Source organism: Lichtheimia ornata (genome assembly GCF_029851405.1).
Source record: "Lichtheimia ornata isolate CBS 291.66 chromosome Unknown scaffold00007, whole genome shotgun sequence".
Classification (NCBI taxonomy): Eukaryota; Fungi; Mucoromycota; class Mucoromycetes; order Mucorales; family Lichtheimiaceae; genus Lichtheimia; species Lichtheimia ornata.
In genome coordinates this window covers 529,224-552,016 of record NW_026695327.1, presented here as the reverse complement: position 1 = coordinate 552,016, position 22,793 = coordinate 529,224, and the positions used below count along the sequence as shown (strand labels likewise).

The 22,793-nt window shown below is 43.5% G+C and overlaps 9 protein-coding genes across 9 annotated transcripts; 6 read left to right on the top strand and 3 right to left on the bottom strand.

Annotated features, from left to right (window-relative positions):
* Positions 1–206: 206 nt before the first annotated feature.
* Positions 207–1,301, bottom strand: O0I10_002581 (uncharacterized protein; the record flags this gene model as incomplete). The annotated part of the gene is made up of 2 exons (XM_058482662.1): positions 207–1,129; positions 1,196–1,301. 2 exons carry the CDS (start codon positions 1,299–1,301, stop codon positions 207–209), a joined length of 1,029 nt encoding a protein of 342 aa, XP_058346686.1.
* A 1,076-nt stretch (positions 1,302–2,377) lies between these two features.
* On the bottom strand, positions 2,378–4,464 carry O0I10_002580 (uncharacterized protein; the record flags this gene model as incomplete). Its single annotated transcript, XM_058482661.1, has 10 exons — positions 2,378–2,577; positions 2,637–2,790; positions 2,850–2,959; positions 3,165–3,241; positions 3,303–3,462; positions 3,527–3,844; positions 3,915–4,067; positions 4,133–4,252; positions 4,313–4,378; positions 4,434–4,464. 10 exons carry the CDS (start codon positions 4,462–4,464, stop codon positions 2,378–2,380), a joined length of 1,389 nt encoding a protein of 462 aa, XP_058346685.1.
* A 640-nt stretch (positions 4,465–5,104) lies between these two features.
* Positions 5,105–6,447, top strand: O0I10_002579 (uncharacterized protein; the record flags this gene model as incomplete). Its single annotated transcript, XM_058482660.1, has 6 exons — positions 5,105–5,203; positions 5,269–5,331; positions 5,417–5,882; positions 5,935–6,001; positions 6,055–6,191; positions 6,254–6,447. The coding sequence occupies 6 exons, from the start codon at positions 5,105–5,107 to the stop codon at positions 6,445–6,447; spliced, it is 1,026 nt and encodes a 341-aa protein (XP_058346684.1).
* Positions 6,448–6,630: 183 nt separating this feature from the next.
* O0I10_002578 (uncharacterized protein) lies at positions 6,631–9,236 on the top strand (the record flags this gene model as incomplete). The annotated part of the gene is made up of 11 exons (XM_058482659.1): positions 6,631–6,778; positions 6,840–7,134; positions 7,196–7,337; positions 7,399–7,465; positions 7,523–7,603; positions 7,659–7,827; positions 7,897–8,006; positions 8,064–8,511; positions 8,565–8,808; positions 8,879–8,996; positions 9,055–9,236. 11 exons carry the CDS (start codon positions 6,631–6,633, stop codon positions 9,234–9,236), a joined length of 2,004 nt encoding a protein of 667 aa, XP_058346683.1.
* Positions 9,237–9,597: 361 nt separating this feature from the next.
* On the top strand, positions 9,598–11,368 carry O0I10_002577 (uncharacterized protein; the record flags this gene model as incomplete). Its single annotated transcript, XM_058482658.1, has 4 exons — positions 9,598–10,159; positions 10,218–10,669; positions 10,743–10,894; positions 10,969–11,368. The coding sequence occupies 4 exons, from the start codon at positions 9,598–9,600 to the stop codon at positions 11,366–11,368; spliced, it is 1,566 nt and encodes a 521-aa protein (XP_058346682.1).
* A 153-nt stretch (positions 11,369–11,521) lies between these two features.
* O0I10_002576 (uncharacterized protein) lies at positions 11,522–12,326 on the top strand (the record flags this gene model as incomplete). The annotated part of the gene is made up of 2 exons (XM_058482657.1): positions 11,522–11,674; positions 11,742–12,326. 2 exons carry the CDS (start codon positions 11,522–11,524, stop codon positions 12,324–12,326), a joined length of 738 nt encoding a protein of 245 aa, XP_058346681.1.
* Positions 12,327–12,690: 364 nt separating this feature from the next.
* O0I10_002575 (uncharacterized protein) lies at positions 12,691–14,416 on the top strand (the record flags this gene model as incomplete). Its single annotated transcript, XM_058482656.1, has 10 exons — positions 12,691–12,729; positions 12,889–12,914; positions 12,991–13,186; positions 13,254–13,493; positions 13,550–13,658; positions 13,722–13,798; positions 13,854–13,949; positions 14,010–14,168; positions 14,234–14,317; positions 14,381–14,416. The coding sequence occupies 10 exons, from the start codon at positions 12,691–12,693 to the stop codon at positions 14,414–14,416; spliced, it is 1,062 nt and encodes a 353-aa protein (XP_058346680.1).
* Positions 14,417–14,786: 370 nt separating this feature from the next.
* Positions 14,787–17,571, bottom strand: O0I10_002574 (uncharacterized protein; the record flags this gene model as incomplete). The annotated part of the gene is made up of 5 exons (XM_058482655.1): positions 14,787–14,882; positions 14,939–16,768; positions 16,825–16,983; positions 17,050–17,128; positions 17,189–17,571. 5 exons carry the CDS (start codon positions 17,569–17,571, stop codon positions 14,787–14,789), a joined length of 2,547 nt encoding a protein of 848 aa, XP_058346679.1.
* Positions 17,572–21,133: 3,562 nt separating this feature from the next.
* Positions 21,134–22,755, top strand: O0I10_002573 (uncharacterized protein; the record flags this gene model as incomplete). The annotated part of the gene is made up of 6 exons (XM_058482654.1): positions 21,134–21,329; positions 21,390–21,513; positions 21,578–22,252; positions 22,314–22,486; positions 22,541–22,629; positions 22,690–22,755. 6 exons carry the CDS (start codon positions 21,134–21,136, stop codon positions 22,753–22,755), a joined length of 1,323 nt encoding a protein of 440 aa, XP_058346678.1.
* Between the last annotated feature and the right edge of the window lie 38 nt (positions 22,756–22,793).

Sequence of the window (22,793 nt, the reverse complement as noted above, 5' to 3'; positions counted from 1 at the left end):
ATATCATACCAGCATTCACTTTTTTCCATTCCAAAGAAATCGAGTATATACATATTTGAGATTTATCATTAGGGGGGAGAAAGGCGGAAAAGGAAATGGAAGGAGGGGGGGAGAGGAAGGCAAGGACTCTAAAGATGCGAGAGGGATGGAAGAAGAAGAACTGTAGAAAAATGCTAAATACAAATGAGAGAAAAAAGTACATGGTATCATTTTGGGCAAGCAACAATGGAGGGATGGATGGTGGCGGTTTCTTTCCAAGCAATGCCTTGAATGGATTCCTCGAGATACATGAGCAAGTTGATGCCCAGTTGCGTGTCTTGTGATGCTGTTTCATTTTGTGCGAGTGATGAGCAATAAAACAGGTTCTTTAGTGTTGGATCGCCTGCATCGGAAGCGCTGTATTGAACGTTGACGGTGATGGGTATGATCTTATCTCGCGTTTTCCCGGGAATCATAAAGGAACCTGTGCGACCCTCGCCAATCTTGACATTTGTGCTGCCGTCGTAAAGTTTGAGATGAAATTCCTTGAAATGGGTTGGGACAAAGTTTTCAGAATTGTCCACCGTGAGATTGACTTGCCAAACAGCTTCGTAAATCTTGGATTCAGGATCGGATGAGTCGTAGGGTGTAATGATGCCGGCATTCTGGAATAGGATGCTGTTGGGCCAACGGGGCCATACAAAGAACCAAGCCAAGGCAATCAAAATGATCAACACAAAGGCTGCAAAGACCATCCATCGTGTTCGTAATCCACCACATCCTCTTTTTTTCCTTTTGCGTTGTTGCATTTCAGACAACTGATCCTTTTGTCGTTTCTGTGGCGACTCGTATTGCTCCATCATATCCATCGCTACCATGTTGTCGGCTAGCAACCCATTTGCTCCTTCTTTATCGTCATCAAAGTACATTGGTTCGGATGATGCACCAAATGGATCGGAACTTTGTGGTGAATAAGGCGGGTGGTATCCATCTTGTTGGCTGCCAGAATGTCGTTTACTATGCTGCTGGTCATTGATACTACCGCCGCCACCACCACCACCGGCAGGATATCGCGCAGGTACTGAATATGGATCATCCGCATCATCGTATGGGTCATAATTTATCGGCTGTGTATGAGGTTGTGCCATGCCTATACAATGGACCTCATGGGTTAAATCTCGGATTTCGCGTGAATGGAGGAGGAGGAGTGGCTAACCTGTTGTAGTATGCATTGGCTCATAGGGATCCATGGGCTGCATTGGGCGCTGTGCACCTTTTTCAGAAGGAAGATACTCGTTGTATCGAGCAGGCGGCTGACTCATGTGCTAATGTGTACGGAGGAGCGGTTGTGGTGGTTGTTGGTGGTGGAGGAGGAGGAGGAAAGAAAAGGAAGAAACAAGAGGACAAGAACGGGCGTTTTATATAGATTGGTTGTATTCAACTTGCATCCGCACAGACTACTCTTGATAAATACTTCATGTCACCTCACCCCTTTGTCTCCCCTTGCATTGGGTTTCATTCTGGATTCATTTATCTGTTGATGCTTTTCTCCACCTCCCCCTCTTTTGCCCTTGCAGCAATATGTGTAGATGTGTTTGTATGCACAAAAAAAGGCACACAACAAAAAGAATGAGCGAGATCATCCCGAGCCACCTGCGATAAACTGTGTGCGACATCAGCTAAAAAAAGCAACTCATTGATTTAGCTACTGTTGTTGGCACCACCACTTTCATCACCCACCCAACATCACTAAACAGCCCGTTGCTATAGTAAAATGTCATCACGCTGGTTGCTTGATTACCTAAACTTTTGACTTTTTCCTATCCTCTTTGTTACATGTCTTTTTTCCCCAAAGTTTATGTATGGCCAAGATCATTATTCATTGACACTCAGATCGCACCTGGTTAATGGCCACTTGAAAAATGGTTCTCATTTCTCCCCCTTTTGGCCGCAAATGGTGATAGTACCAACTTTAGGCTATGATGAGCTACTATACCTATTCTTGTAATGGGTTGCATGGTGTTGTTGCCTTTTGTAAGAGACCTTGTTCATGGACATGACGAGAAACATCGGATCGAAATCGGACTTGGCAACCATGTTCTCTCGCACGGGAATACCATGGATGGGATCCGCATGTCACACACTTGAAGGACTTGACCCATTGTAACACATGACCCACATACTCAATGTAAATGTGATCTACAACTACCACCCCTCCTCTCCTGCGTACCCCACCTAATCCATTAACCCTGCATCCCAAAAAAATGCTTAATTTTGTCTTGCTATGGGAATGATGGTGCATTACTTTATAAGGCGGATAGTGATGATGATGGTGATGAACAATGGCGAATGTAAATGTGCGTGGGTGTGTAGGTGAGAGGGAGCTCTAATCCAACTACTACTTGAGTACGACAGCTGCATTACGACTCGCCAAATATGCTTGAACGTTTGGTACACTTAATGTGCGGATGAACTGGTAAATCTCGGCATTATGATAGCGTAACCCCGTCTTTGGATCCGTGTATCGTGCTATCAGACCCGTAATGTCACAATACTTTTGCTGTGGAAGGATGGATGGAGGACATTCAATGTTTTGATCTATAGACGCATCCTCTCGTCAATATATATTCTAATCAATCCACATAGGCCAACTTTACATGTAGGAATATTGAGATCCAAGTCTTGCGTCTTTTCAGCTGCTAGAATTTGCTTTAGATTCTTGGATTTCTTTGGTGTCTTGTACTTTGAGCTCTTGAAAGGCTTCTCGATACTGGCCAAGTTGAGTGGACCTGCTAAGGAATCTTGTGTTGCCTACAGAGAACCCATTCGACATTAGTACTTAGGATTCCTTCATGACCCCCATCACAAACCTTTGCTTTCGAAACACTGGGACTTGAAATCTTTTTATTGGAGTTCTTTTTCGGTGCCCTATTCGTTAATGGGGTTGGCATGACATCGGTGGGATTAGCGAAGGAGTTGGCTTACATGTTTTAGCTTGCTGAGGAAGAAGAGGTGCACACGAATGCAATTTCCTCCGCTTGCACGCTTTTTTTTGTGCATTACATATAGGTGATGGTAATGAAAACACATCCCACTGGGCTCTTCCATTCATCATAACATGGTATTCATTGTTGTAAAAAGTATTCATTGTTTCATTTAGGCTATATTGGGAAAGAATACATTGCAAGTGTTTTTCCAAATAATCTCTGCGAGCTCCTCAGGATCTTCATCTCTAATGGCAGCAATTACGTGAAGGACAAGACTAGAATGACATATCGTTTAGTATACTCTCTCAAATAAAAAAACATTGCAAAATCACTTACCCAGTTGCACATGGCTCGCATCTATTCTTTACCATCAATCCTTTTTCAAATCTCTCCTTCTTCTTCGACAAGGGGGCATAGAGCTCCATCTCTTCCTTTGGTATCTTTGCCAAGTGCTTGCTAGAAGCATGTGTAGGCCGTATCTCACACCATGGTGCATCTGGAAAACATTCAATGCCAAGTAAGTGATCAAGGTATGCAATAAAAACATAACCCAATTATACCTGTTTCGATCATTAGGCGATCTCTTGGGATCTCCTTAACCACTTGAAGGTTCTCCTCCGTTTTCAGTGAGCAACCATTGATGCCGATATATAATCCCAAATCCACCAGCTGCTTCATCTCTTCCACCGTGCTTGTAAATGAGTGCACGACACCGTGGGTGAATCGGTGACGATTGGCCTTGATCATGTTGACAAAATCATCACCCGTATTGCGATTGTGAAGGAACATGGGGAGCTTTGTCTTTTCAGCCAGTTCAAATTGAGCTTCAAAGTACTTTTTCTGGGTCTCCTTGGAACAGAATTGTAATCGATCATAATCTGTGGAGGATGGCCATAGTATAAGTTTGCTATCCAAAAACAGTAGATCAAAATGGACATGTATTACTACCTAGACCACATTCACCAATAGCCACAACAGTGGATGGATTCTCTTGAGCAAGCTTAAGTAGATGATTGAGGTATTCTGTGGGACCACCGGGTGATTGCTCAAACTCGTCGCAACGTGTAGGATGACAGCCAACGGTTGAATAGAGCATCTGATCTTCGCCAATAAATGATTTAGTCACATACAGAGCAGAGCCCTATGAGCCTCCCCAAAATACCTACTCTCGTTGTGCTGCTTGATCACGTCGATCGCCTCATTCGCTTCTTCCAAATTGGTGCCCGTAATGATAAGCTTCTCCACACCAGCCTTGCGAGCACGATCCAGGACTAAATGCCAATCATCTACCGAGACGGCGATCGTGAATACTTTTTTTCGTCTTCCTTCCATTCAACGTGACATACCTTCATGAGCTTGTTTTCCCCTGTAAACACCCCTGAACATGGGATCAGTCAAATTTGCACCAATATCTGTTCTATAATGTCAATGCTTGATCTTCCCATATGGATGAAGGAGAATACATACCAATGAAACGCATGGCAGTTCTACGTAGCATATACAAGAAGAAGAAGAGGGTAATGATGGATCCTGCATGCTCCTCCATAAATCCCGCTCAAGTGTAGTAGTGTCACGTGACCCATTTTGTTTTTGACATCACCTTCTCTCTGTCATTTACGAGCACCATCGACAAAGCTACTATTTACCAAAAGTCATCATTATAAGAATAAAGTTGTTTCATCATCCGATGGAATATTGACCATAGTCATTTTTCACATATAGTATAAAGCTGCACTCTCTTTCCATCTTGGAGGATACTTCTTTTGATCACCATTTTTCTCAACAAGGTAAGATAGACACCCAAAGAGATTGGTGTTTTTATTAACTTTCCTCCTTCGCATAGTAGCCCTTGTATTCTATCTCTCGCACGCACACACACACGCACACGCACCTTCTTGTACATACATACACCCCCTCAACCTTGAATTACGAGAACATATGAATGAATTGAAATACAATAGATAGTACACATGTCGACAGCATCAGCGTGTATTTGGATCACTAATATGGCAAAGGAAGTCTATCATTTATATCGCGCATGACACATCCAAGTTGCGGAGATCATTGAGTGCTGTTGTCCAAGTTGCTTTATTCTCCCCCCACACACACCTTTTCTTTTGCACGCTTTCCTATAAACCATGGCGTCCACGCGCTCCATTATATGGTCACCACACTCGGATCGTAACCAGTTCCTCGTCAGCGGGAATGAGTTGAAGCTGTATGAATGGATTCCCGAGGTATACATGCAGACCTTGACAATTTCTCCGTTCATGGGGACTCATTGGCACCTCTCTCTCATTAGACGATTGGGCAGTCTGGAAAAGCTGTTCTTGTGTCCACCATACCCAAAATCACGCTTGTCATGGTAATCAGGGATAGCAAGGACGCGCACCAGGGGGTTGGTTGGATGAAAGGGGATGTTTGGTATATTGAATAGCTGCTTGTTGTAGTGTACTGACTGGTGTCCCGATCCTCAAAGATCTGATTTGATCGCTGTGGGCTTGACAACAGGCAAAACAGTATTGGTGCGCATGCAAGATCATATTCAAACCGATTATCCAACATCCGCTGCTGATAGTCCACAATCACCTCTTTATCGCAACACTTCACGTCCTTCCATATCATCATCATCAGCAACAGCAGCAGCAGCAGCAGCATCCATCACTAAACCGTATCCTGTCCTTGGTGTCAAAATGTCTCGTCCTTGCAATGTCGTATCATTCTCTCCCACCCATCCACATCTATTGGCTGCTGGTCTCGATAAAGTGCGAAATGATCCTTGTCTTTTGGTGTGGGATATCTCACAAGCTGTGGAAGCTTCATCCGCTGGACCACAAACACCTACGACACCTTACTATCGACCTAGTAGTGCACGCTCAACGAGTGGATTCAGTGAAAGAGATGTCTTTTTCTCAGGTATGATCTCTCTTGCTTCTCTTTGATCCATATTAACATATGCGCGTTGTAGATAAATCGCGATACACAAATCCGTATGGAAGCCAAGCAGAGCATGTGGGAACTTCTTCATCTACCAGGTAAACCGAGAAATGGAAGATGGCCTATCTTTATATTGACAACATGTGTAAAGCAGTCGAGAGCAACGACCTATTCAGCAATATGGATCATCAGAGGCAATTGCCTCCTGTGCCTGGTCGAGTCATTTGGGAGCACCGTTGCTGGTGGCTGGTATGGGAAACAAGTATCTACGAGCCTTTGATATTCGAGGTATGTAAGATGGAAACATATTACTCATTTATGAAAAAGTAACTAACATCGATCGCCGCCAGTGAATTCAAATGCAACGCCGCTCCAGTTTGCTACCAAAGCAGTTTATGGCACGACCGTGGATCCTTTCAACCCTTATCGAGTGGCTTCCTATACTGAAGAAGGCGTTGTCAAACTCTGGGATCTTCGCAAGACCAACGATCCTATATCCTTTTCATGTTGCTTTTTGCTTTTTCACTTTTTGCATGATTATTGATATGATCAACCCTTGACCATGACACACGTCCTCACACTTAGTTCGGATAGCGGCTTCAAACACAACTTGTCCCACATTGCATTCTCATCCACACGACCTGGTCTTCTTGCATCACTTACAAGAGATTCACAATCCATCAGCCTTTGGGATATTCAGGAAACGTGCTCGTTACGTGGATCGGATATGGGTCCTGCACCTCCAACAAGCACCATCAGCTCGAATCATGACTCTACGCAAGCAAAGAGTGAAGAAAAAGGAGCACTTCAATCCCTAGTCGAGATGTCCAATGATGCTGATCTCAGTATACCCGTGTTATGGAAGAGTCGAAAATGTAAGTAGCAGTGGTTTTGGAAAGATAGTGGGTGGATGGTATATTCATCATGATGGAATAGCTATCCCCACCAGCAAATCAATATCATGCTTCCATTTCATTCCCACCAGCAGCAATCAAGATCGTCGTGGATGCAGCACAAGTGTTCTTACCATGCACAAAGATGGCCAATTTGAACCTATTGGGCTTGAAGAAGCTTGCAAGATGTCATGGCGTCCAACAGGCGGATTTGCATTGACGGGTGGCTGCGACATCATGCAAACGTATGGCGACGATATCTCAACCGCCAAACAATCTACACGTGCTGTCATGGATCGGTTCAATGCATTTGGGATCAGTGATAAAAAAGCACAATGGTAAGCGTTTAATTTTGGGTCATCTTGGCTTCCAATTTGAATGACATGGTTATGATGAAAGGCAGGACGAAGAACAGCAGCAACAACAACAACAAGAACTTCGGTTATTGACACCATCCATACCAGTGCATGCAGCCAAGGAATTAGCAAACGATATTTCAGTCATTATGCGTGAACGTGTCAAATTGGGATATTCAATGGAGGTAAAAGTGACCACAAAAACGGTGTCATTTGAAGACGGAGAGCTTACATTGATGCATGTAGATTCGAACAAATATTGATATTGTCAAGGAGGATCACAAGATGAAAGAGCTTTGGTCATGGATCCATCGTATGTCGTTGTATACGTTACGTTGAACCTTCAAATCACTCATACTACTCATGTTAGGCGCTGACAAGCTGTCTCGAGACATGTCGCAAGTGATTAGTTACAACTTTCAGGGTGTTCATGGGATCTGGTCTGGGCCAGGTAGTGGTTACACAAGTATTATGCGAGCAAGCATCTTTCTTACTTTGTGACGTAGGATTCGAATTCAACAAGAAATCTTCAAAGGAGAAGCTTATGGCTCTTCAAGAAAAATCGGATGATGCACTTGCCATGGTGGAGACGACCAAACCCATTCAACGAAATTTGGCATTGAAAGTGTGCGGTTTTGGTTTCACCCAAAGTGAGCTGGAACAAGAACTAGTACGGTAAGTGGGATGATTGTTTCTAATGCATACAACCTCGCTCATTATGTATGTGTGTGTGTGTGACCATAGATTGGAATCGCGTGGTGAATATGATAAGGCAGCAGGATGGGCATTTTTCAGTGGACTTCCTCATCGAGCCATTCAAGCTTTGGGGAGCGTACGAGGTTCGGGAAAGAATGGTAAGGATTGATAACGTTTTGAAGGAAATGGAAAAAGCTAAAATGATGTACTATCAGACCAGCAGCGTAAATTGATGTCAGCTGTGCTGGCCGGTTTTCAACCCGATTCACCGAATGAAAATCCAACTTGGCGACAGCTTTGCGAATCATTGAGTCTCGATATGGAGGATCAACCTTATTTACGTGCTATCTTCGCCTATATATCATCCAACGACTGGTTCCGAGTGCTGAATGAACCCAACCTTTCACTAAAGGAGCGTGTATCGGTTGCCTTGCGCGTGCTACAAGATGATCAATTGACCCAGTATCTCAACAAGCTTACAGAACAGCTGATTCGAGAAGGTGACGTGGAAGGTGTGCTTCTTACAGGGTTGACCAGCAGAGCGGTGGATCTTTTGGAGCAAACAGTCAATCGATATGGTGATGTGCAGACGGCAAGTCTTGTGATGAGCTTTGTGGTTCCTCGACGTTTCAAGGACAAACGAGTGGAAGATTGGATTGAAAGGTAAGGGTTGTTGATCTCCAAAAAGTATTACATTTTAATGGGGATCATCATAGTTATCGCGCATTGTTGGATCGATGGCAATTATGGCATCCAAGAGCCAAGTTTGATATCCAACGTGGACAAAGGATGAACAATGCAAGCGAAGTTGCTCCACCTCAGGTTTATGTACGATGCACTTATTGCTCGCAGTCCCTTGGTCACAGCTTGCTGGTCCAGAATGTTCGAAATCGAGAGGGAAAACGAATGAATGTCCAAACCAACCTCTCATCAGGAGGTCGTGCTTCGGGAAAGCAAAAGGTAAGGGATACCTAGCTCATGTCCTTGGAAGATAGCGTGAAACTCACTCACATGGGATCCTTTATTTCAGCCTACAGTATGTCCAAGCTGTCGTAAGCCACTACCACGATGTGCTTTGTGTTTGATGCATATGGGAACACCCATCGATCCATTACGTAAAGCTATTGCCGCCAATGACTCACGTAAAGGTATGTGACCATAAACGGAGTTGAATGCCAACCTTCTCATCATCCCGTTTTATTGCAGTCGATCCATCAGGATTTGATTTCTGGTTTACATGGTGCCAAACGTGTCGACATGGAGGACATGCTGTACATATCTTTGATTGGTTTAGAGATCATAAAAGTTGCCCTGTTAGTAGCTGCAATTGCCATTGCTTTAGTATGGGTTCAGGGAATATGATAGAATCCAATAAAACTGTGTCATAGTCTTTCTCGTTTTACAATTGCACGTTGCATCATGGGATGGCAAAGGGGGGTGGGATGTCAACACAAATAATCATGCCTCATTCTCCATCAATGAGCCTGAGCATTGGATAGCCAAATTAGGGCCGGTAGAAACATGATCATAAAGAGGCTGGTCATTGCCAGGCTATCTTTATTATCCTTAAGATTGTAAATTGGGGGATTCAATGATGACATGCCTGTTGGCTAAAGTAATAAAACCTAAGCTATTGGACATTGGCAACATCTTAGGTGTGGTCGCCTGAGATTGAAATCGAGATACCGTATTTGACATGATGAGCATTGAAACAGAGCTTGTGTTGTATCTTTTTTTACTTTCGACACCATGGGCAAATGGACCGACAAGTTGTACATTACGCATTCTGAGTGGAGTGGTGAAGTCGGTCAGCATTCAGCGTCTTCAGGCATTACGGGCCGTCGACAAAACGATGGATTTCGACGTTTACCTTTTTATTGTTGTTCACTTTCACTTCAACCATTCGAGCATCCTGTTTGTACACCCGAGGGCATCATCTTTGATCTGGTCCATATTATTCCCTACATTAAAAAGTATGGCACCAATCCAGTGACGGGTGAGAAGCTGGACACCAAGAACCTTATCAAGCTCAACTTTTTCAAGAATGACAAGGAAGAATTCTATTGCCCAGTGACATACAAGGTGTTTTCAGATCACACAGCCATCGCCGCCATCAAGACAACCGGCAACGTCTTCGCCTATGACACCATTGAGAAGCTCAACATCAAAGCCAAGCATTGGAAAGATTTACTTACGGATGAGCCATTCACACGTAAAGACATCATCATGATCCAAGATCCTCATAACCTTGACAACCGCAACATGTCAAAATTCCATTATCTAAAGAATGATATGAAGGTGGTCGATCAAGGTAAGCATCATCAAAGTGTGTGCTATTACCCGTCATCTCATACATGTACATTGTTTAGCTGAGGAACGTGCACGAAAGCAACCCGTCAACAACATCAATGTACAAGGTCTTGGATCCACCAGCAAAGTATTGGCCAAACTCAACCCATCATCAGCAACAGCACTAGAGAAATCCGACAAAGCAACAACAACATCATCATCAACTACACCTAAAAAGCCCAACACACCTTACAATGCAGCCCATTTCTCTACTGGACGAGCAGCAGCATCCTTCACATCGACATCCATGACACCCGTTACCGTCAATGAGAGTGCACTGATTGATGAGGATTTTTTCATGTACAAGCGGATCCGCAAGAATGGCTATGCACGTTTAATCACCAATTTCGGCAACATCAATCTCGAGCTTTACTGTGAGAAGGCGCCCAGGGCTTGCCACAACTTTGTACTTTTGGCCAAATCAGGTTATTACAATAATACCGTCTTTCATCGCAGCATCAAGAACTTTATGGTAAGTGAGGAGGAGGAATGTTTCATGCATTAAAGACGGAGTTAGTAAATGATGAATTGGATGTTGTTTGTAGATCCAAGGAGGTGATCCCACTGGAACGGGTCTTGGTGGTGAATCCTATTGGAAACGACCCTTTGACGATGAAATCAAAGGAAGCTTATCACACAATGATCGTGGTGTACTTAGTATGGCCAACAAAGGAAAAAATACCAATGGCTCGCAATTGTAAGTTATTACTGCTCATGCACACACAGGCACACACATATAATACGTATACTGATTGATGTGGTGAATCACAGCTTTATTACGTATCGACCATGCACACATCTTGATGAGAAACATACCATCTTTGGACGAGTCGTGGGCGGTCTCGATGTATTGAATCAAATGGAGGCTGTTCCTACCAATGAAAAGGATCGACCTGAACGTGATATCCGAATCAAGGAGGTGTCTATATTTGTTGATCCATTTGAGGAGTTCCAAGGGCGTTTGAAGCGTAAGCTTGCACATGAAGCAAATGCCGAACAAGAAGAGCAAGAGCGGAAACAAAAGCGGGCAAAGGAGGATAGCATGGGATGGTTTGGACCGAATGTGGCAAATAGCAAGAAAGCAGGCTCAGGCGGCATTGGCAAATACCTTGCTGGCAATAGTAAAAAGAAAAGTAGTAGTGGTAGCTATGGCAACTTTGATCAATTTTAAATACATACCAACTTGTATCATCATCATCATCATCATAAAAGGGTAAACATTAAAGCCCTGTATTAGTAGTCTGGTTGCAGCACCTTCTCCGTCTCAATTCCCATTTTCTCCCACCAGCACGCGTTTTATAGCCACTTCATCCCATACAAACCAATGTCCATCAAAGATCGTCTTGCAAGGATCAGACTCGATCCCTTTCCTCAGTTGACCCATGTCTTTGGCGAATACCTTTGCAAGCCCCGTTTGGTCATTCTAACTGCCATCCTCACCAAGATCTGCCTTGATCGCCTTTATCAATATTCAGCGGTAAAGCGTTGCTATGCAACAAGGTCGTCGCAAAGTAGGATGATACTGATCCATGATGTATGTATAGATTGTCAATCCTAATGGGCAATTGGATGCAGAGGGCAAGCCTACATTGGATATTCTCGAGTATCACCATCCAAGCACAGCGGATGACATCTACAGCTTCCTTGCAGGTTATGGAGCCAAGGGTCGTGAGGCGTACTTGTCCTTGTTGTTTTACGACAATGCATTCTTGTTGTGTCGTACATTGCCATTGTGCTTGTTGACGTATATGGGATTTAAAAAAGCACCACAATGGATTCGACCTGGTGTATGGATTCATCTTCTCACTACTGCTTGGGATCTTGGAGAAAACGCATTGCTTTATATCATCCTCAAGACTTATCCTCGTCGTCTCGACTTTGTTGCATGGCTTGCTACTGGATTTATTCAAGGCAAATGGGTGCTATTCTGGGCTACCATCTTCCTTATCTTTGTATCAGTGGGATCAGCCATTTACTACACGTTCCATTCAATGCTAGCTGACTCGGTGATGGTGCTACAGAATGATAAAAAAGACAAGGAAAATGCTCGTCGTCATGTGGATGCTGTGCTTAAACGCCAACGCGCTCTTGCTGCTGCATCAGCCGCCGGAAAGAAGAAGCAATCTTGAAGAAGGGATACTATTATAGAAAAACACATCCATCGACTACTAAAGATAAATCATAAAGCCAAGCATTTGCTTTTCTTAGAAGAGTGAAACCTTGTGTTCATGTGGTGGTTGTGAAGAGTGATAGTAAAGGTAGTGTGTGAGTGCTCTTGGCATTATTGCGTAGTAGTAGTAGTAGCAGTAGTCATCAATAGTGCCGCCCAAAAACGGAAGCACCAGAAGATTTCCAGGTCCGTAGACATAACACGACGCTGATGATCGTCTTTTTGTACTTGCGTTCTTCCCTCTTTTGTTTTCTCTTTTTTCTTTTATATATAACAGGAACAGCACTCCACTCCTTTTCTCTTATCCTCTCGTCTGATTCATAATGTCATACTCATTCAGGGATCGTACCGAGGAATTGCGGGTATGCGTTTATAAAACCCCACCACCACCACCACCCCTTACAGCTACTGCTTGAATACCCGGGAATACAACAATACTCTCTCTTGATGACCTCCTCCTCCTCTCTCACCCTTGCTCTTGTGTCACATCATTTAATATATTAAACTTATGCTTCTTGTAGAACTCTTTTGAAGGTCTTGAACGCAGGTAAAAAGAACACCGAATGCGAGTGTGTGTGTGCGTGATAAAGGGAAAGCGAGTTTAATTTGTTTCTCATTAACAGCGATGATTTTGGCCCTGCACGTATTCCCGCTGGTTATCGTCGCACCCCATCACCTGTTGTAACACGTTTCGATCGTGCAAATTCACCCCCACCACCCACACCTCGTCATCATGGCAACACCAACCATGTCGAGACTTATGAAATGCAAACTCGACCCATGGCGGATACTCGTACAATGGATGGATTCCTTCAAGAGGTATACACAAAGATGGCATGCATTTTATCAATAACAAGGTGTAATAACCACTACTATGGCCATCTAGATTGAACATATAAAGACGAACATCACCCTTGCCAACGACAATATCGACGCTATTGAACGCTTGCACAATTCAGCACTCGTTAGTTATAGCGACAACCAATGGAATCAGCTCTCGAATGAATTGGAACAGCTTCAGACTAAAGTACGGGCCCAGAACAATGATATCAAAACACGCATCACTGCTTTGGAAAGAAATGCTGTTGCTACGAATGCATCAGAAGCCAATATTCGAAAGACACAGGTATAGGAAAAGCGCAAAAAGAGGGAGGTGTTTTAGTTGTCTCATATTGCGTAAAGAGTGAAGCCGTGCGTAAACGATTCTTGGAGACCATCAGAAGATATCAAGACATTGAAAACGGCTATCGACAAAAGTTTCGACAACGTGTTGAACGACAAATCAGGATTGGTAAGGCACCCGAGCGAGGAAAAAAATGTTCCAAATCACACAAAACTGACTTTTTGCTTTTAGTGAAACCTGAAGCGACGGAAGAGGAAATCGACCACATCATGGAATCGGATCAAAATACACAGCTATTTACTCAATCGGTACGTACAATTAACCACCCTATGATATTGAAACCTTGACATTTGTATATTATAGATTCTGAAAGCTGGACGTCAAGCTCAAAGTCGAGCTGTTCTTTCTGAAGTACAAAGTCGCCATGATGACATTAAGCGGATTGAAAAGACGCTTTTGGTTAGTGTGATGACACCGCCAATGGGACAAAGAACAAGATGCTAACTTGGTGTGTACTAGGAATTGCATGACTTGTTCCAGGATATGCAAATGCTTGTGTCCCAACAGGGTGAAGTCATCGTCCAAATTGAACAAAATGCAGAGGCCACAGCACAAGACCTTAAACACGGTAACAGAAATCTCTCACGAGCTATCGATATTGCAAGATCCACACGCGCGGTAAGCATCAATCCTTGGGATTTGTATAATGTTGCCATCCATACTCAATCAACGCGCGTCAATAGAAAAAATGGTGCTGCTTTGTTATCTGTATCATCCTTGCTGTCGTCATTGCTATCTTGGTTTGGTGGTTCGCCTTTGATCATCCTGTGAGTCTTGACGAAATCATGTGAATGTGATTTATGTGCTAACATGTTGGTGACATTTTATAGGGCGTCGGTGGCAACAACAACGGCAACTCAAATTAAAAAAGAGACCCCTCACTCACTTACTCACTCACTCACTCTTCTTCTTTCCCCTCCCCTCCTCTTATCCAAGCATTATTTCTTACTCTACTTTTACCGTAATACCTTTCCTTTTTAACTTTTGATTAGACATTTTGACACCTCTCACTCGCTCCTCTCTTTCTTTTATCCGATTACAATCTATGTTTGAATAGTGAAAATCATTGATACTGCTGCATGAATGTCATGTGTAACATGTATTGTGTCACCGTCGATCCATGTTTGACAAAGAAAAAACAACATCGATTTCATGTGATGGGATAATACAGTGCAAATGCAATGTCTTTTTGGATATCGAAAAAGTACAAATCGAAGATGATGTCTAACAAATGTTCTATACTTGAGACTTGAATGAATCCCATGCTTCGTTCAAAGTACTGAAAATGGCGCTTGCAAGCATGCGTTGTTCCACTGTGACATCTGAAGGAAGCTATAACAAAGAATGAGTTTCATTGTATATACACCCCCTTTCCTGCACACACATACCTTATCAGGGTGCACTTTGGCAATAGCCTTCATGTAGATAATCTTGCACTTTTTGGGATTGATCAACTCACTCATATTGGCACCACGCCATTGCGCACCAGGCCACAAAAGGGTATCCAAAGTTGCCAATAATGCACGTAGATTGTTTTCCTTGCCCGATTTCCACTGTAATATCCTTGCATTGACATCATCCGTCTTTTGCATACGTTCTGCATCTTCTGCTTCTTGCTTTGCAGCCTGAGCTCTCATGGCCGCCACCGCTTTGCTCTTATCGATATCCGCAGGTGATAGTGATGATGATGCTGGTGGTGTGGTGGTGGTGGAAGAGCTGTTGACTTCAAAGACAGAATAATCGACACCAGGGAAAGCAGTATCATTACTACTCTTTTTGTTGCTGGATGCTGACTTTGGTTTGGCAGGGCTGTTGCTGCTTGCAGGTGGTGGGTTGAGGGCACGTCGACAACGAGCCAAAGCCTGATTGACTTTTGCATTGTTTGCACCATCCAATTTGACAATGTGCTCATATGCTTTGATGGCATCCTTGTATTTCTCCATATGCTCCAATGCCTCACCCTTACGATGCAATGCTTTGCTGATTTGTTCACGCCATCGTATAGTAACACCTTCCGATTCGATATTATCATCCCCGCCTGATTCAGCCATCTCAACCACCAATACACAATCCTCGATACACTTTTTGTATTCGCCAATCTTGAGCCGTGTTGCTGCCCGGTTGTTACATAGGATAACGAGGTGATCATGTCCATCAGGGAGCATCGTGATGGCTTGCGTATAGGCATCTTCTGCTTCGCCAAATTGACCCAACTTGAACTTGTCATTGCCCATCTTTCGTGCATTGTTGACACGCATCATTACATCATCCGAGGCTTTAATAACGGGTCTTGATCTCTGCTTCTTGGATGGTGGTGTCATTGGTGTTGTTGATGTTGTTGTTTTCACAGGTGTTTGTGCTCTGCTGCTACTGCGAGATGATGGCATGGCACGTCGACGTGATGGAGAAACATACGTATTTTCATCTTGTTGCCTTTCAATACGTTCACGTTCTTGTTGCTGTTGTCGTCGCATTTGTTGAACGTATTCCCTTCGTTTGGCTTCTTGTTCCTTTTTCCATGCGATTTCACGCTCACGTTCCAATGCAGGATCCTCATCAGAGCTGTCATCATCCACAAATTTCTCCGTGTACTGCTCACGTGATCGGTTGGCAGTAGCAGCGGCACCCATTTCATCATCATTGATATCATCTCTCATCCATTTGGGTCGTCCTTCAGCACGATAACGTTGCTCAGCACGTTGTTGTTCCTGCCAATCTTCGACCGCCTTATTGATACGCTCCCGTCCAGTCTTTACAAACATGCTCGCATTCTTGTATAAAAATCCTCCCAATTCAGTTGCCTGTGCCACGAGCTTTTCTTTGTGTTGTTGAAAGTTGGGCGTCGTTGCACCTGATCCATCAGAAGAAGAGGGTTGTCGAGGCTGATCTTGAGGAGGAGGACGTCGTCGAGGTGCATTATCATCATGAAAGACTGATTGACGTGCACGTGTAGTATCAGAACGAGATGTTTCCATGGGTGATGATGCCCTTTGTTGAATTGTCACAGCCTCCGCATTTTGTACAAGCAAATCAATAGCATCTTGTAGATCATTGCCACCCGTTACTTCGAGAGCTACCTTGGCTTGTTCATCCGAAAAGCCCATATCCATCAGCTGAGCGACCATCATATCATTGGGTGGTGGTGATTGTCTTTGTGGAGATGCTGAGGAAACATGTGGAGATGAAGTTGACGATCGTTGTTCAGGCTCTGGAGAGGGCTAATGGTACACCTTTAGTATCCTTACTCCATTCATTTACATCCAATCCAACTTACTGTGCGAGGTTTTTGAACAGGCTTTGAAAGGATGCCAAGCGGATTATCCTCATCATCATCATTATCGTCTACCATAGATTGTTGCGGTGGAGCTGATGATCGGGCTGGTAAACTTGCTGCATCGAATGGATCATCCAAAAGAGATGGTGATGACGCTGTCTAATGTGGATAAACAAGCCCAATTAGATTACCATCATCAAACTATATTCCTTCCATCCCACTCACGGTTTTGCTTTTATCCAAGAGGTCAAAGTTCCATTGTGCTTGTGATTGTTGCTGATTAGGAGTCGACGACTGTGAGCGCCTATTATCGTCCCATAAGCTTCATATTCATTCATGCATGTTATGGCCTCAAGAATCTTACAGTGCATTGAGTGGCGTATTTGCATTGGATGTTGTATTAGACGACTTGCCACCGAAAGGATCCAACAGTGAACCAAACGTATCCTGTGGTTGCTGTCGTGGAGATGACTTGGTCGATGACGGCATTGACGTAAACGATGCGGGCAATTGGATACCCATGGCTTCTTGCCGCATTAGACGTTGCTGTTCGGCAAGTGGCAACTGAGAGCGATCGGTGGGCTTTTGTGAAGAAGGCAAGTTGAGTAAGTCTGCGAATGCATCTTGCTTTTTGTTGTTGTTGCTCGACGTGGGATTGCCTGCCAAGTAGCTTGGCTTTTGAGGTATGCTCGGAGGTTTGTTTTTGTTGTTGTCACCAGCCCAATTCAGATCGAGAAGATCGTCCATGATGTAGAAAGAGAAAGAGTGGCAAGCTTTTGAACTTGGTGTAAAGAATGAAGATAAGAGACGGCAACTCCTCACAATCACCCTGCGTATTGGGGCCATGCTGGCCATATAACACGTTTCAAATTCCGCTCGTATATTAAACTTCGTGGCAGCATGATCGACAGCAGTTACTCGATCATTGAGAACCCCCCCACACACACACACACTTCCCTTAGAGTATACATCCTTATTGTACATGCAAACATCCTTTGCCTTATCTCACTATGACAAACACATGTATAATGAAATGACCACAAAAGCATTCCACTGTTTGTACCAGAACCACTAAACTTAATAAAACCAGGGCAACCAGTGCAGCTCTTCTTGTTCATAGCCATATAACATAGACAAAGAGGCTATGCAAAATGATAGCTTTCCTGTTTCATATGATAGGATGTTACTTCAATTGATGTACATTGCGCCCTTTTATTCATTGTTCCTTGTTGAAGAAACCAAATCTTGGTGTTTGTGTAAACAAAAGCTTGTGAAACAATGATGCACGAAAAGCAGAAATGTTTGCAGAACGCTCAAGTCAACATGACATTCATCAAAAAAGGCAGATCGGGTGACATGTTATCATTTGTCATCATGCAGCTACAAGATGGTCGTTGAGAGTATCAATGGGGTGTTTGTATTGCTACTACTTGAACACGTCTATAGGTATGCAGAAAGTGGATTTCATGCATATGTATAATCAGTCTAATCTATAAATGAAAAGTGGAATGGGTGTCAAGGGAACAATGATACCATCACAACACATGCCTGTATCCATGGAAATGGTTGCCCCTATAACCATGGGCCCATCGAAGGACGTGGGAAATAAAAACAAGACATGCAAATCAACATGTAACGTTGGCAAGAGCGTTTTGTAGATAAGAGCTCTTGAGTGCACTGAACCCGTGCGTTTACCAAAACGGGAACGAAAAAAGAGGGCAGTCCACCACATTGAGCAATAAATCAAAGAATAAAGTTGCTGCGACCCTTTTGCCTCTCTTCTCTACCCTCTTACAACCATGGAAAGCAATACTTCCTGAATTGATCTACGACTCTCTTTTTGTCGTTGTCGACAGCTTTTACCGATATATAACTGACATCACCAACGATGTTGGGGATGGCGATTTTTTACACCTTGAAGATGCACGTAGCTTGGTCCACAAGAAACAAGCCTGTCAAACGAGGAGACCTACACTGAAGATACACGTGAAGCTGATTCACAAGAAGAATCTTTAATCGAGATGGACCCTGTGGTGTTGCAAGAAACGGTGATTCGCAAGAGTCAAACGATATTTTGCTGCCGAGGAGCCACGTCTGAGGATGAAGACATTCCAATGGAGGAGTCGGCATACCTATGTCACCTACAAAAAATCACCTTTCAAGTGGGAGGTTGATTTATCAGCTGTTGATTTCCATCACTTCCAAGATGCTTATGACCACTTTATCAGCTCGATCAATCATGACAACAATCCCCACGCCCACTCACATATAAACAAGGCTGTTGTCACCAACACTATCATACGCCCTTTCTTTCTACTTGTATTCATATCATCATTAGTGGCCTTTGGTAGTCTCAAGGATGTTAGTCTTTATGTGATCACAACAATGAGGGTCCTTATGCATTCATTTATGTAGCTCACCTCATTACTTTACCACTTGAAGCGCTCATTGGTGCCTAATGACATTGGCTGTGTTCCTTGCTGAACCTTTATTGTAGGTATAACTACCATTCATATATAAAAAGAATACCTAGTCTGATAGGAATTTGGGACTCCTTTGTAGGTGACATGAGTACATGCGTGAAGAATCACTTCAACCTCCTATCAATCATGCTTCCTTCAGACGTTACGATGCAGATGTATTCCCGTCATCATCATCTCCTAACACTACAACACACATAATATACAACCCAGCAACGTGAGGAATCACATCAACCGCTTACCAGTCGCTCCTCCTTCAGGCGATCCACCCAACGTATCCGCTATGACAACTATCAATTATCACTTTTCATCACCCGTATCTTTCCATCACTTGTACCTTTCCATCACTCGTATGATGCGGGCATATTCCCACCATATGCGCCTCTTGGTACAGGTCTTCAATGTCAAAATAGACGTTTTCAGTAGACTTTGACTGAGAAGACCTGCATGACACAAGACACAAGACATGACCTCATAGTTCAAGAAAAGATCGATGCGTTATCACAAGATAAGGGAAATCACCAACCTCGCGCCACCATCATGTCGTCTTTGAAGCGTTCTCCCACGATGACAGAAAACAACATATAGTCCACGTGCCATTTGTCCTATCTCTGATGCCATCTCACGTCGTCCAAGACAACGATACCTGGTCTCCAGTGCAACGCCATCCCAACAATATGGATCCCTGTCACTTTCAATATCGGATCCCAATACATGCAGCGCATCATCATCGCACAACAAAAAGGATCCTGCATGTCAAGCATTACCATCACGCAATAAAGAAGGATTCAAAATGCTCCCACAGATGCGGACGCCAGCGAGATCAAAAGCGATCCATCCAGCAGAAGTATCACCGTGACAATGCTTACAAAGTGACAAAGACAACAAAGACAAAGCAATCAACATCATTGAAGCAAGTAAATCCCTCCGGCACAAGTTTGACCAAAGTAAAGCACTTCCTAAAGTGTATGATTCGATGCAATGTTCGAGTTGCCGCCAACATTCAGATATTGAAAGTGCCTCCCTCATGGTTTGTGATCGCATGAAGGAACGCAAGGACTCTGTCAAGTATTCATATTCCAGATATTTTGGTGATGGAATGGTTCTTCGAACACAGTTATGATTGGGAGAATCAAATAGCGATTGGACGTCCTGATGGTGCCTGATCAAGATCAACGGGAAATTTACGCTTGTGTACTATGTAGCAGCATCAATCCTTCGCACCATTCATACCTTTTTGCTTCCACTCTTATAATCATCATGTATTCAATTGCTTGTTCAATCCTCAATAAAAGTTCGATCTTGATAACATGCTCTCTTACCATGGGATGTGGATCATGCAACTGACAATCAAATCGATTTTCTTCGCATGGAATGTTCTTGTTAGTGGAAATCATTCTTGTCAACAATGACATAAACGGTAAGTTCATGTGTCCCCATTCTCATAGAGCATCTATAACCCTTTGTATCAATCGCTTGAAAAACTATTTCCATATCCCTTCTTTATTCATTCGGGTGCTGCTACTGCCCCTTATTACTAGTACACTGCGTGATGATGAGATGGCAAAAGTTGTAATCGCTAGATGTATGCATGGATAGCATGTAATTTATCATGGAGCTTGTAAAATGCAATCCTTCGGTGATTGCATGCTAATGAGGCGATGGCAGTGGTATGGATGATAGCTCCTGGTCGGACATGTCACATGACAACCTATGTTCAAGAGCAAAGGAAGGGATCGGAGTAGTGTGTCTTTGGAAAAAGCACGCATTAACAGCGAAAGCCAAAAAAGATTTCTTTTCTCTTTGTCGCACCTACACAACCCCCCACCATGAGCACAGCTACAATCAGTCGTGTAGCAGCTGCACGAAAGAACCAGTCCAAAGATCAGAAACCCAAGATCGCTCCACCCACAGCCACCTTCTCGGATCTTGGTGTCGATGGTTCCTTGTGCGAGCTATTGAAATCGATGCAGATCAAACGTCCTTCAGAGATCCAACGTGCTTGTATTCCCGCAACATTAGCAGGTACGATCCTTTATTTCGAGCGATCCTTTGTTTACAAGTAGTTCTAATATCATTGTTTAGGTCGTGATATTATCGGTGGTGCCAAAACAGGTTCTGGCAAGACTGCAGCCTTTGCGTTACCTATTCTACAAAAGCTATCTGAAGATCCCTATGGTGTGTTTGCCATTGTGTTGACACCTACCAGGTATGGACAATAATAGATATACAAGGTGTAAAGGGACATGAATTGATGAAGGTATACCATGTAGAGAATTGGCTTTCCAGATTGCAGAGCAATTCCGTGTGTTGGGTAAAAGCCTTGGATTGAAGGATTGTATTGTGGTGGGTGGTATGGATATGGTTGAACAAGCGATCCAATTATCCAAGCGACCCCATGTCATTATTGCCACGCCGGGCCGTCTCCATGATCATATTCGAAGCAGTGCTGATGCTGTACATCTTTCACGTGTGCGTTTCTTGGTGATGGATGAAGCCGATCGTCTTTTGGAACCATGCTTTGCACCTGCATTACAAGCCATTCTCTCGCTTTTGCCAAAGAAACGCCAAACATTGTTGTATACCGCTACCATGACAAATGAAATCCTTGCTTTGCAACATCAAGAAAAACGACCCTTCACTTATCTATGCGACATGTCAGTCTCAACAGTGCCTACGCTTGAACAGCAATACCTCTTTGTTCCATCCCAAGTACGACATGTCTATCTCGCTCATCTTTTACGATCGGATGATTTCAAAGACAAATCCATTATCATCTTTTGTGGTCGATGTGATCAAGCACAGCTACTCACCGTCATGTTGATTGAACTTGGTATCGATTGCACTGGTTTGCATTCCCACATGACACAGCAACAGCGTCTCAATTCGCTGGGTCGATTTAGAGCTGAAGTTGTCAAGATCCTTATTTCCACAGACGTCGGCAGTCGGTAGGTTCTCATTGGATTCATTCAAAGAACGATTGTGTGTGCTCATGTTATCCATCTATAGTGGTTTGGATATTCCATCCGTTGAAGTTGTTATCAATTACCACATCCCTCGCGATCCTACAGACTACATTCACAGAGTGGGTCGTACTGCAAGAGCTGGAAGAGGTGGTCGTGCCCTGTCAATCGTCTCTGAAAAGGACATTCAGCTGATTCAAAGTATCGAGGAGCGGATAAGTAAGTATATTTGAAGGATCAAAAGAATAGGATTGCTGATCTAGAATATCACAGACAAACAATTGGAGGAATACAAGGTTGATGAGAATGCTGTGCTAAAAGAATTGACCGAAGTATCTACCGCCAAGCGAGTAGCAAGCATGGTAAGTATACATGTCGTTCATGTGTTATGGGTTGGGTCTAACTAACACTATTCGATTTAGCGTATCATCGATATTGAGAAAAGATCCAAAAAGAGGAGGAAGACCAACAAGGAATCAAGATCATGATCATACCTATCCATTTATATATAGAATTTACGGCATTG